This window comes from Artemia franciscana, chromosome 12, assembly GCF_032884065.1.
Source record: "Artemia franciscana chromosome 12, ASM3288406v1, whole genome shotgun sequence".
Taxonomy (NCBI): Eukaryota; Metazoa; Arthropoda; class Branchiopoda; order Anostraca; family Artemiidae; genus Artemia; species Artemia franciscana.
In genome coordinates, this window is record NC_088874.1 from 35,206,561 (window position 1) to 35,219,017 (window position 12,457).

Genomic DNA, 12,457 nt, shown 5'->3' on the forward strand with positions numbered 1-12,457 from the left:
TAAAGTACTCGCCACTTAAATAAAAAATTGGTAATTAATTAATTATGGAGTAATACAGGTTGAAAAATTGCTAAAATATATGAGAAATTTAGAAATTAATGAGTAAAGCAAAATAAGAAAAACTAAAAAACGAAATTTGTTTCAATAAAACTAAGTTGAGTAAATTGTAGCAAAACAACCCATCTCTGATACAAGCAAAAATATGGTTATGTCATCTCATTAATTGAAAAACACACTTTCGAAAGTCGAAATAAAAGTAAAATGCCAATATCAAACCAATCCCGAACAGAAATAAAGCGTCATAACAATTCAAACGTAAAACGGACAGAAATTGCTATAGTAGGGAATGAAAAGCAAAACTAGCAGGAGATGAAATAAATAATTACATCAAGCATAAAGACAGCTGAAACTGTTATAGATCAAATCAATGATAAGTAAAACAAACAGAAATTAAACTGAATAATCAATTAAAAATCGAAACGAACAGAAATAAGCACAAACAGGAATAAGGCTACTGCTCCCTAAGCTTCCTAAGATCAAACTCATGTTTCTCATGTTTTATGCTCTCATCCATCAATCATGTCCTCATCTTTATGAAAAGACAACAGAGGAGATAGTTGATCTACACACAAGTAATCTATAGACTAGCCATTCTTTCTATTTCTTCCCGTTTGTCCACGTTCGTCAGGTGCCACTACTCCCCGACCTCACATCTAACCTTCCATTTTATGCGTTAGTATATTTTTACATTTTGTATTTATACGTGTTAGTTCTATTTAATGTACGACCAAATACCCGAGATCTACTTTTCACAGTACGTGGTCCTCTATGTTTAAAAACATGTATCGTATTTGACAGTAATATGGTGGTCATGGTAGGAGCAGTTGTAACTATTTTTGTTGTTTTGAAAATCGAGTATCATTAGTGAAATATTACAGCGTTTAAAACTTTCATGACGATTATTAGCCTCTGATTTTTCTAATGAATAACCTAGGAAATTCTTATAAACAAATTATGGTAGAGATCGTAAGCCACTTGTCCAATTTTCGAATGCACACCTGGGTTTTGTTATAGGAGGCTAATGCTCCAATTTGAATTTTACACTTGTAATTGGTAACTTAATAATTAATTATCTCCCAATATTGATCGAAATAGAACAAAGATGTTTATTTTGTGTCAAACAAATCAAACAAACTTAGTGTTTGTAAATCAAACGCGAAACGTGAAACACGTATAACGTTGTGTAAGTAAGTAAGTAAGTAAAATATTTATTACCCGTATTTTTCACATGGAACAAAACGGAGTACAATGAAAAAACAAATAAAAGAAAAGAAAAAAAGAGAAGAAAAACGGAGAGAAATTTAAGACACAACATGGAAAAATACATAATCAAGAACTGTAGAAATGTCTAAGCCAGGGGTGGTTCCATTTTGCCTGGAAATTAGAAAGCAACCGGTTTACCGCGATACTGGGGTCTGCAATCCTATGTTTATCAATCATATAAGTATTTCTCGTCCACAAGGGGCATTGCAGCAGGAACTTCGCGAACCTGAAATAAAGGGACCGGAGCTTGCGTTTTTGGGTGTCAGTTAATAAATTCCAAAATGACGCGATATATAAAATATGCGGGAGTGCGACAGCGTTATACATATTGGCGAGATACTTTCGGCATAAGAGGAGTCTGCTGGCGACGATAGACCCATACGCGGTGCGGAGTTTTTTCTCCGCACCGCGAGCAGTAGACGAGTTTCATTAAGGTTACGGCCTATGGGTAAACCCAGATACACGACATGAGATGAAACGGTAATTGACTCGCTACCCAGTAGGAGGTGTTCAGGCATGTGTATGATGAGACTACCACTTGGTGAGAATAGGAACCCTTTTAAACATGGAAGGTACATACTTGATTATAATTTAGGACACTCATAATACAAAAGTAGCCTGACATCCATCAACAGCGACTTCAAACACCCTTCTTATTGTAATATTTGCAGAATACTTCAAAAGCTCAGTAGTACTTCAAAACATAGGCTACTGTGATAAAAATTGGACTTACATCTCATAACAAAACCTGCATTGATGGAATTACAAAGAATACCTGGCCAAAATATGCCACTTTTTCTTATTTTATTGACCTCTCTACAGGCACGTACGCAGGAATTTTTTTCGGGGGGGGGAAACCTTCGAAACAGCAGATATAAAGTAGCACTTTTTTTTATTTAGTAATGCAAAAAGAACGTATATCGGAAAATACAGATTAACTTTAATCTGTAGTATTGTAGCGGATGGGGGAAAGAAGACAGAGGCCTCAAAAGTACGTTTTAGGCTCAGGTTTTGTTCATAGCGACTTAAAACTATTTGTTAATCTATTATATCCCACTGAAAGGGAAATGATAGGGTTAACAGTGCAATGTGGGTGCTGCGGGGGGTAGTTCTTCTATTGCAAAAACGTAGATTTTAATGAAAAATGATAGTTTCCATTAAACGCTGTACTTTATCCTGAAAAAGGGGGGAGATAAACGCCCTAATATCAAGGATAATTCTATTTTGCTGTGGAAAGCAAACTCTTTACAAAAAAAATATCAGTACAATTTCTAATTACTTCAAAGACGGTAAAAAGTTAGACAGACAATGAATTAATAATTAGGCAGTGACTTGACCGGATAATTGCGTGCTGTAAAATCCCCCCAAAAAGGCTTCACATGTATCTAGATTCTTAATAAATGTCCTATTTTTGCCAGAAATTCCAAGAAACCACGGGAAAATAAAACATTTCACAAAATTTAGGGGGGGCGGGGCCGAAAGCCCCCACCCCTGCGTACGTGCCAGCCTCTCTAGGCAAAATAATAGCCCCTTCCCCTACAGGACCTGATCTCTGTGCCCTTGTGTTACAAACTACCTTTTCTTGTACAGCTCTCAAATTCCAATTACAGACTCTTGTTTGCAATTAGTGTGTTCCGAAATTTGAATAGCAACTTTGGTCAAACTCAAAAACCACTTGTGAAATGCGTACTTACCATAATTTGATTCCAGATATATGGACATTAACATTAGTCTCCGATTTGTAATCAATAGTCTCATAAACTCTTAAATATCGGCTTTGGTGGGAATAAAACTTCATCTGTAAAACATGTAGTAAGTATCTCTTGATTTAGAACAGTCATCCTGACCCAATTTGATCATACAGAATCATACCCTTAACAGCAAAGATGATGAACTGAAAGAGGTACGACCTGCCGAAATATGCAAAAATAGTTCTGATGGGCCCAACGGCACCGCTTTGGGCCATCCAATAATTCTGAATAAAAGTCCTCAGATAGTTCTGATTTTTAAAAGGTGTAACTTATCCATTGTCTACTAAAATAGACCCAAAAGCTTCAAATTTAAGCAGGCTTCATACTTTAGAGCCCTTGTCTATGGAGCTGAATGTATCAAGTTGCTCATGGGGATACACTGTTTTGGACTTTCGATTGTTTGATAGAAATTTTACCCCTGGAATATTTCCCCCTTCCGCGGAAGATTCCATTAGAAAAACATTCGAGGCAGAGATGAGGCCCTTGTAGGCTTTGAACGCTTATGCCCCTGTGCAATTTCTGCTAACTTGTTGTTCAACTAACATTAAATTAATGTTATTTAACCTGACACTCATTGTGGAATGACCCCCATTTGAACTAAGACGCTTGTTTTCCTCTAATTGAAGGCAAATCATGATTCTAGTCTCATGTTTCAATTCTAAATTCTTGGTTCAACCTGTCTAACACCATAAGGTAAGCGCCCCTTATTTATCTCTCATTTCAGGCAATCTAATGGTCCATTGTCAATTTTAAATTCTTGATCAACCTGCCTGAGACTCTAGGCAGGCATGACTTGCTAAAAGATAACAAACCGTGTATTAGTCCAAAAAGAGAGGCACCCGCGTACTCCCGCCGTTTATCCGTGCCAAATTAACCAAACACTTGGAAAACTATAGGTTCTATCACTATCTTAGCTCCTTGTTTCTACTGTCCTAGCAATGACGCATGGACGGATAATAGATAGATATATCTATTAACAAATGAACTAACCTCTTTCTGATACAATCTTAATAAGGGGGGGGGGGAATTAATGCCAACTTTGCTTTTCACTCAATTGGACTATCTGTCTTGGCTTTTTCTAGCATTAGCCATGATTTGATTCCCACAACTATTCTATTTTAATTTAACCTCCCACAGAAAATCCCCCTATAAAGTTCACCTTCTCCTATCTTCCCCAAGTATAAAATTGAGCACCCAAGGGGAAATTATGAAAAATAAAAAGAACAAATAAAAGTGTATAATTGTAAATTAGCTATTATGAGGAGGGGAGATGAGTCGATGTGTAGGCGGAGGGAGAGAAAGAATGACAGATGCCTAAAAGACCACACTTCAATGCCCAGATTGTCTAAATCTCTAGGAACATTCATATAAATATAGGAAGGGTTATGCAGAGAAGATAGGAATTTACCTCTTATCTCCATTCATATAGACTAACCTTGGATCAGAATAATGCTGGGAGATGCCTTCCTTTTTGTTGGAGAAAAATGTTTCTGACGTATATTTTAACGTTTATTCATGTAACTGAACTAATTCGCCTCATATTTCACAAAATTGCATGTAATAGAGCATAGATGCGCATCAGCTATTATGAAGGAGGGGTGGTGGATCATTTTGATGGCGGGGGTGTGACAGATGCCTTAAAGAGTGTATTTTAACGGCAGAACATTCTAGCTCTCATTGAGCCTTTAGGTAAACTAGTTCTAGGGAAAGGGAGATGGAAATTGGTAACTAATTACTCTTGATTTCTCGTAATACTTCTTGTCTATGCCTTTATTATGGAAGTAAAGAGTAGCATTAAACCCTAAAACAAGCAGAATTTATTCCATTTAGGAGGAGGGCTGCTCTCTATTCAACCCTCTTCTTTTGTGGTCATTAAAACTTCAGAGGATGCGCTAGTGCCCTTTTTCTGAGTTACAGTACCCTTTTTCAAAGTCAAAAGTTATTGGAGAGCGAAGCAGTCCCTGTTCAAGAGCCTTTTTCGATATTTGGTCCCCTAAGACCTCTAATCAATAGTGGACGTACCCATTTTATTCAATGTAGTTGAAAATATCAATAGATTTGCATCCAAGAATGATCAGAGCCCCTGGGATAAGGGAAATAAATTATGCGAATTGTCATTTCTTTACAAGTATATTTTATGGTGGAAGAAAAGGGAGAGGGGCAAATTTGATATTGGGAGTCCAGTGGGATGAAGCTTTAACGGATTATTTTCTAGTTCAAAAAGATGATGAAGATTTGCTGTTTGAAGGAGGGGCAGTTAGGGGCCCTAAAATGAGCCAGAAAAATTGATTAGAGAGCAGCCACCCCCTATCCAAGAGAAGTGAAGTGGTTCCAGTTTCCATGACCCAAGTATTCCTTCGAACCCCGATCCAAACACTTGTTTCAAATTTTCTTCAAGACGCAGGTGCTTGTAACGTAATAGGGGATGTTTTCTTCAAGATGTTGGTGTTTGTTGCTTAGTGGTGTTTTTTCATTGATAACTTAAAACCTAAGAATATAGAAGATAACCTTCAGGGCCCATTAGTCAAGATTTAAACGTAGACGTTAAGTAATAGTTTTTTCTTTGGTAATTCAAAAACCTAAGGACCTTTGGAAAAACCTTCAAAAACCACCAGTGGGTAACCTTCAAGACGCCGGCCCTAGAAACCAATTCCAACGGGGGCCCTAGCAGACAATTCTGACGGGGACCTAGAAATCAATTCCACCGAGACCCTAGCATCCAATTTCGAGTAGTCAATTCCATCGGGGGCCCTAGCGAGGAATTCTACCAGGGCCATAGTGACCAATTCCAGCTAAGGTCCTAGCTACCCATTTCAACTAGGGTCCTAGCAACCAATTCCAACGGGGTCTCTAGCAGTCAATTCCAGCGGGACCGTAGCATCCAGTTTCATCGAGCCCCTGGCAAGACTCCAAGGGGCCCGCTAGTCAAGTGGGGAACCCCTGGTTATATCTGAGGATGAAGTAATCTCGCGAGACATGTTAGAGCTAACGGCCCTTGAGGAACTACCGTTTGTTACTGAGGATGACATAATCTCGCGTGACCCGTTAGAGCTAAGAGCCCGCTAGTCAAGTGGGGAACCCCAGGTTGTAACTGAGGATGCGAGAAATTAGGTTTTAAGTAATAACAGCGCACACGTGAATGTTACGTAATGACGGTGGACACGTAAGTGTTACGTAATGACAGTGCACATGTGGGTCTCACGAAATACTTTAGATGTTTTTCTTTTTCTCATGGCGTTTTCTTTCAAGATTTTTTTTTTCTTCGAGATTTCATTTTCTTCAACATTTTTTTATTTTCTAAGATATTTTTTCTTCAAGACATTTTCTTCAAGATTTTTTCCTCAGATAGCCTTGATAATCCGTTATCAGAGATTTTTGTCTGATGTAGGATTCAAATGTGAAACCAGAGATTTCCGCAATGGAATGCAGCCTTAACCACCTGTGCCACGAAACCTTTCCTAATATTATTTTTCGTGTAATACATTCAATGCAAGTGCTATCACTGTTTCCGGGGATTTCTTAGCGCCATCCCGACATTGCGCGTAGCGTGATGATTTTTGCTGGAATCTATATCATTCTCTTATCCCGCTCTTCGTGAGCTACGGTTTGTGTGTTTCTTATCCTTGGAAATAACAAATATGGAAGGAGGCAAATCGATTGCTGGAATGAGGGTTAGAGGGTATTATTGTTATACATTTGACACACAAGTGAATGTTACATCATAGTATTTTCATAATGTATCGAGCAAAACCACAGTTTGAAATGTTAATTGCATATTTTCTTCGATTTTCAAAAATAGACGTAGTGCCACACCAGTTTGCCCGGGCAACCTGGTGTATCACGTCGGGATGGCTTACAAAACAGGAACCAATGGATATAAAGCATTTTCTACCATGTGGTGTATCACGTCGGGATGGCTTACAAAACACGAACCAATGGATATAAAGCATTTTCTACCATGACAATATCTTAAAAAGCCTTAGGAATGATAATACCATACAGTTGGTAGATGTGTTTGAGACATTAGGTGGGGAAGATTGTGTAGCCCCAGCCGAGGCTGCGCTTATTAAAACACCCCCGTAAAGCTCTTAAAAGATGCAAGAATCAGTTATTTAACAAAAAATCTTCGCTTTTTAATGAGTGCCAAGTAAAGACAAAACCGAACAGAATCAGGCAACAGTCTTTCAAACCCCGTAAGGCTCTTTTAAAAGATACAAGAATTATTTTTTTAACAAAAAATCTTGGCCCCTTAAAGCCAATTTAAAAGATACAAGAATCATTTATTTAACAAAATCTTCGCTTTTTTTATGAGCGCCAAGTAAATAAAAAACACAAGGAATCAGGCAAAAGAGTCTCTCAAACCGCTTAGAGCTCTTTGAAAAGATAAAAGAAAGATTTATTTAACAAAAAATTCGTTTTTTAAAGATCGGCCAGTAAAGACGTTGATGTTCGAAAATCGAAGAAAATATGCATTCAACGTTTCAAACTGTAGTTTTGCTCGGAAAATTATGAAAATACTATGATGTAACATTCACTTGTGTGCCAAATGTAAAACAATAATATAATCTAAACCTTATTCCAGCAATCGATTTTCCTCCTTCCATGTGAGCTATTTCCATTGATAATGAACACGCAATCCATAGCTCACTGAGAACGGCAATAGAGAATCATATTGACTCAAGCAAAAATCATTACGCTATGTGCATCGTCGGGATGGCACTAAGAAATTCCCGGAAACAATGACAGCATTTGCATTGAGTGTATTCCCCGGAACATAATTTTAGGAAATTTTTTGCTACAGGTGGTTAAGGCAACATTCCATCGGGAAGTTTCTGGTCTTAAATTCGATTCCTACACCAGACAAAAATTTTTGGTGCATGATTATAAAGGTTCCCCGAGTGAAAAATCTTGAAGAAAATGTCTTGAAGAAAATAAATCTTAAAATAAATAACAATCTTTAGGAAAAGCATACCCCAAAGTATTATGTAACACCCACATTTGCACCATCATTACGTAACATTCACGTATGCAGTCATTACGTATAACCCATGTGTGTGCCATCACTATGCACCAACCTGAAGGTTTTCTCCAACAATCTAGGTCCTTAATCAGTCAGTGAAAAAACATTATTATGTAACAAACACCCTAATACATAAGAAGCACCTGCGTTCTGAAGAAACTTTAAAAAAAAGTGTCAGGATCGGGGTTCAAAGGGATACCTGTGTCATGGAAACTGGAACCCCCTCACTACTTGCAACAATCTTTTTTGGTATCTGGGTCTTTCATAAGAGCTTTGGACATATGATCAATAATTGCAGGTGCCCATTTTGTTCACAACAGTTCAACGTATCAATAAATATATATCAGAGGATGATCAGAGCCCCTGGAATGATGGTTGTAAATCATGCGAATTGTAAATGTTTTATAGATGTAAGATAAGAGGAAGAAAATATGTTTCACTAATGTATAGAGCAAGAAAAGAGGGGGTATATTTAGTATTGCGATTCCAGTGGTGTGAAGCTTTCAGGGATTATTTTCTTGTTCAAAAACATCACGAAGATTTTTCTGTACGAAGGGGGAAGAGGTTAGGGGCCCAAAACTGTAAACAAATTCGATTTCCATCGAAATTTTTTGCTGGAATTTAACCAGCAAGAAAAAACATTTTTTAAACAATGATTCGTGTTTGACGTCCAACAGATTATTGATATTATTATGATTTATATACTTTTCAATAGAAAAAATGTAATGCTCAACGTAAATAGGTTTTATTACATCAAAATGGTTGGGATTTCAATAGCAGATAGAAAATTTTTAATACCATTTTAAGTTCGAATATGGTGGCATTTAAAATAAAATGCTCAATAGGCATTCACATCAGTTATTGGAATTATAAAGGAAGAAGTAGAAGCTAAATATATTTTTACTTTGAAAAGAGCTACATTTACTGGTCTATAATACACACACACAGAAATTTTGTTGTACAAACATTTTTAGCTTATAGTTAGTAAATTGGAATAATAAAAGAATATTATATGAATTTTTTGATCTCCTATTGCTTGTGAAATAGCAAGAGTGTATTTAATAAAAGAGAAACAATCGTTTCTGGCAATTTCTACAAAAATATAATTCCCAAAAATGCAAAAATACAATAAATATCAATTCCCATCAAAATTTAGCCTGAAAAAGAGCCAGAAAAGTGTCATATGTCTATTTTCCGTTCACTTTAAATGGGGGAGGGGCTGTTTTAAACTTGGGAAGAGAATTATTTGACTGAAAATTGGAAGTTCTTGTATCTGTTTTAAAGGCCAAAAGCTACTGGAGGGCAATCAGCTTCCCTCGCAGTTTCTTGTTTGCTATCCCGGCCTCCTTTAACCCTTATGATACCGAACCGAATCTTACATAACTATTTTGTTCAAAAACTTTGATATGTCTAAAAAGTTTGCCTTCGTGGTTAATATCAAAACCCATAGCCCCATTGTAAAACTTTGTCTTACCTTGCTCTGATAACTCAACCCCCAGAAACACAAAAGAATTAAGATAAAATTTAAATTTAAAAATAAATACTATAAGAAATTCTACACCCCATATTCTGCCTATATTTTGGAATATTGGCAGAGTATTCCCAAATTCCTTCGTTTCTTCGTCATTTTTATTTATAGTGCTTTCTTTGTGGCTACTCAATTGTGTCTGTGGGAGTAAGTATCAAAGGGGGAATTACCCAGTGGAGAATTTTCTAAGGGGGAGGGGATTTGCCACGGAGGCAATATTCCGGCGGGGGGGGGGGGGTAATTAGCCCAGCACGGTTTGCATTGCCTATGATTGCACGTGTAAATCTATCTTTTCCTATTATTTTATTTTAAATACAAACTGACGGCATTACCAATGCGTCTGAGATTGCATGCAAAGCTTGGAACAATTTCTCACCGACAAGGATATTAAACATCAATAATAAGCATCATGAACAGAAATACACAGAAGAAATACTCAATATAACATTGAATAAAATGAAGAACCAACCAGTTATAAATACTTTGGTGGCTCCAAATGCTTTGGCGACCATCATGTTTAACAGACCGATTGGACCAGCGCCAAGGACTAGAACACAACACCCAGCGGTTACTCCACTTCGCCTACAGGCATGAACTGCAACTGAAAGTGGCTCCAACAGTGCAGCCTCTTCAAGAGACACATGCTCTGGCAATCTTTAAAAAAAATTTAATGTGTTTCGAAATAAAATGAAATTCCACTTACAAACATGCACTCACATATTATATATATATATATATATATATATATATATATATATATATATATATATATATATATATATATATATATATATATATATATATATATATACATATATATATATATATATATATATATATATATATATATATATATATATATATATATATATATACTGCCATATGAATGCCTTCAAAAATAAAATATTTATTTTTATTACGCTATACCAATTTATATACTATGATGATATACCAATTCAGAAGTTTTTTATGTTGGTTTATGTGGTTGAATTTGGTGAATTATCTTAAGTAATTTTCTTCAGAATTAAAACAAATTTGTTGTTAAAAAAAACTTTTAATGAAAACCTAGACGATATACCCAGAGCAGCAAATTTATCTTTCATTTCAAATAACTTTTTTCCAGCAAGATGAATAGCAATAGGTGCATCATCACTCAAATGAATGTTAATGTGATTGGCTACTGACTCGCCTTTCAGCCTTCTACCTCCTTTTAATATATCCACCTTAGCATCAGATGACCAAACATTAACCTTAAAGAATTTTTTCTCCTTCTTTACCTCAGAATAGAGAACTCCTGTATTTCAGACATCTATAGACCGTCCTCACAATTATTTCAAAAATGACTTTAGCTTCATTTTGGCTTTCACACGGAGCATTCCACGCAATAAGGTTGCTGTCATTAGATCTATATTCAAGGGACATTATGCGGTTTGATAAATTACAGGTAGAATCTCTGAAGAAACGAGCCTCTTCCAAGACAACACAGAAATGTTTCTTGAGCTCATGAACTTCCCTTTTCACACTAGTAACTTCAGCATCAACAAGATTAACTTTTGTGTTTAAATTTGTGTCTCCAGGTTCTACTTTTGAAATACGGCATTCCAAAGTTTTTAATCTACCACCAATTGGCTCCAAAACCTTCTTATTATCTTTTACAATTTCTAACATCTGAGTGAAATTATCAGCCAAAGATTTTAAAGATCACTCATCATTAGCATTCAAAACCTCGAATTTCAACCACTTGATGCATCCGAAATATCAAATATGGAGTGGTTCCATGGGCCATCATCATTCGATGCATTTTCGTTTCTTTTCTGCTTCTTTCTTTTCCCTATATTTATATAAAAGTATACTAAACGATCTGGCCGAAAAAGAGTATCAGTTTATTATCCAGGCCAGTGCCTAAGTCCAATGCATTAGTCCCCAATCAAGGGCACGGCTAACATCACTATTTACCCTGTAATAGTAAAGCAAAAGTCTTTTAACTCTAATCACCAACTCGGACAATTCTTTGATATGTTTTATATCTTCGGGTACATCTTACCAACAATTCAGTCCTACATAACAAAAAGAAAAAGTACATCGCATCAATGGAGCAATAGGACTAGACAAGCTCCGTCGATGAAGCTTGTCTAACCTTTACCCAGATATACTAAAGCAAAGTCCTTTAACTCTAATCACCAACTCGGACAATTCTTTGATATGTTTTATAGCTTCGGGTACATCTGACTTACAATTCAGTCCTATGTAACAAAAAGAAAAAGTACATCGCATCAATGGAGCAATAGGACTAGACAAGCTCCGTCGATGAAGCTTGTCTAACCTTTACCCAGATATAGTAAAGCAAAGTCCTTTAACTCTAATCACCAACTCGGACAATTCTTTGATATGTTTTATATCTTCGGGTACATCTTACCAACAATTCAGTCCTACATAACAAAAAGAAAAAGTACATCACGTCAATGGAGCAATAGGACTAGACAAGCTCCGTCGATGAAGCTTGTCTAACCTTTACCCAGATATAGTAAAGCAAAGTCCTTTAACTCTAATCACCAACTCGGACAATGCTTTAACATGTTTTATATCTTCGGGTACATCTTACCAACAATTCAGTCCTACATAACGAAAATAAAAAGTACATCACGTCAATGGAGCAATAGAACTAGACAAGCTCCGTCGGTGAAGCTTGTCTAACCTTTACCCAGATATAGTAAAGCAAAGTCCTTTAACTCTAATCACAAACTCGGACAATGCTTTAACATGTTTTATATCTTCGGGTACATCTTACCAACAATTCAGTCCTACATAACGAAAATAAAAAGTACATCACGTCAA

The 12,457-nt window shown here is 36.3% G+C and overlaps 1 protein-coding gene across 4 annotated transcripts in view; it reads right to left on the reverse strand.

The window, feature by feature from the left end:
- LOC136034037 (sorbitol dehydrogenase-like) overlaps window positions 1-12,457 on the reverse strand; it is a 72,099-nt gene that overhangs the window by 9,226 nt on the left and 50,416 nt on the right. For all 4 annotated transcript variants that reach the window (XM_065715103.1, XM_065715104.1, XM_065715105.1 and 1 more), the window contains one exon: window positions 10,092-10,276. In XM_065715103.1, coding sequence (XP_065571175.1) covers window positions 10,092-10,276 — 185 coding nt within the window. The remainder of the gene's footprint in view (window positions 1-10,091; window positions 10,277-12,457) is intronic.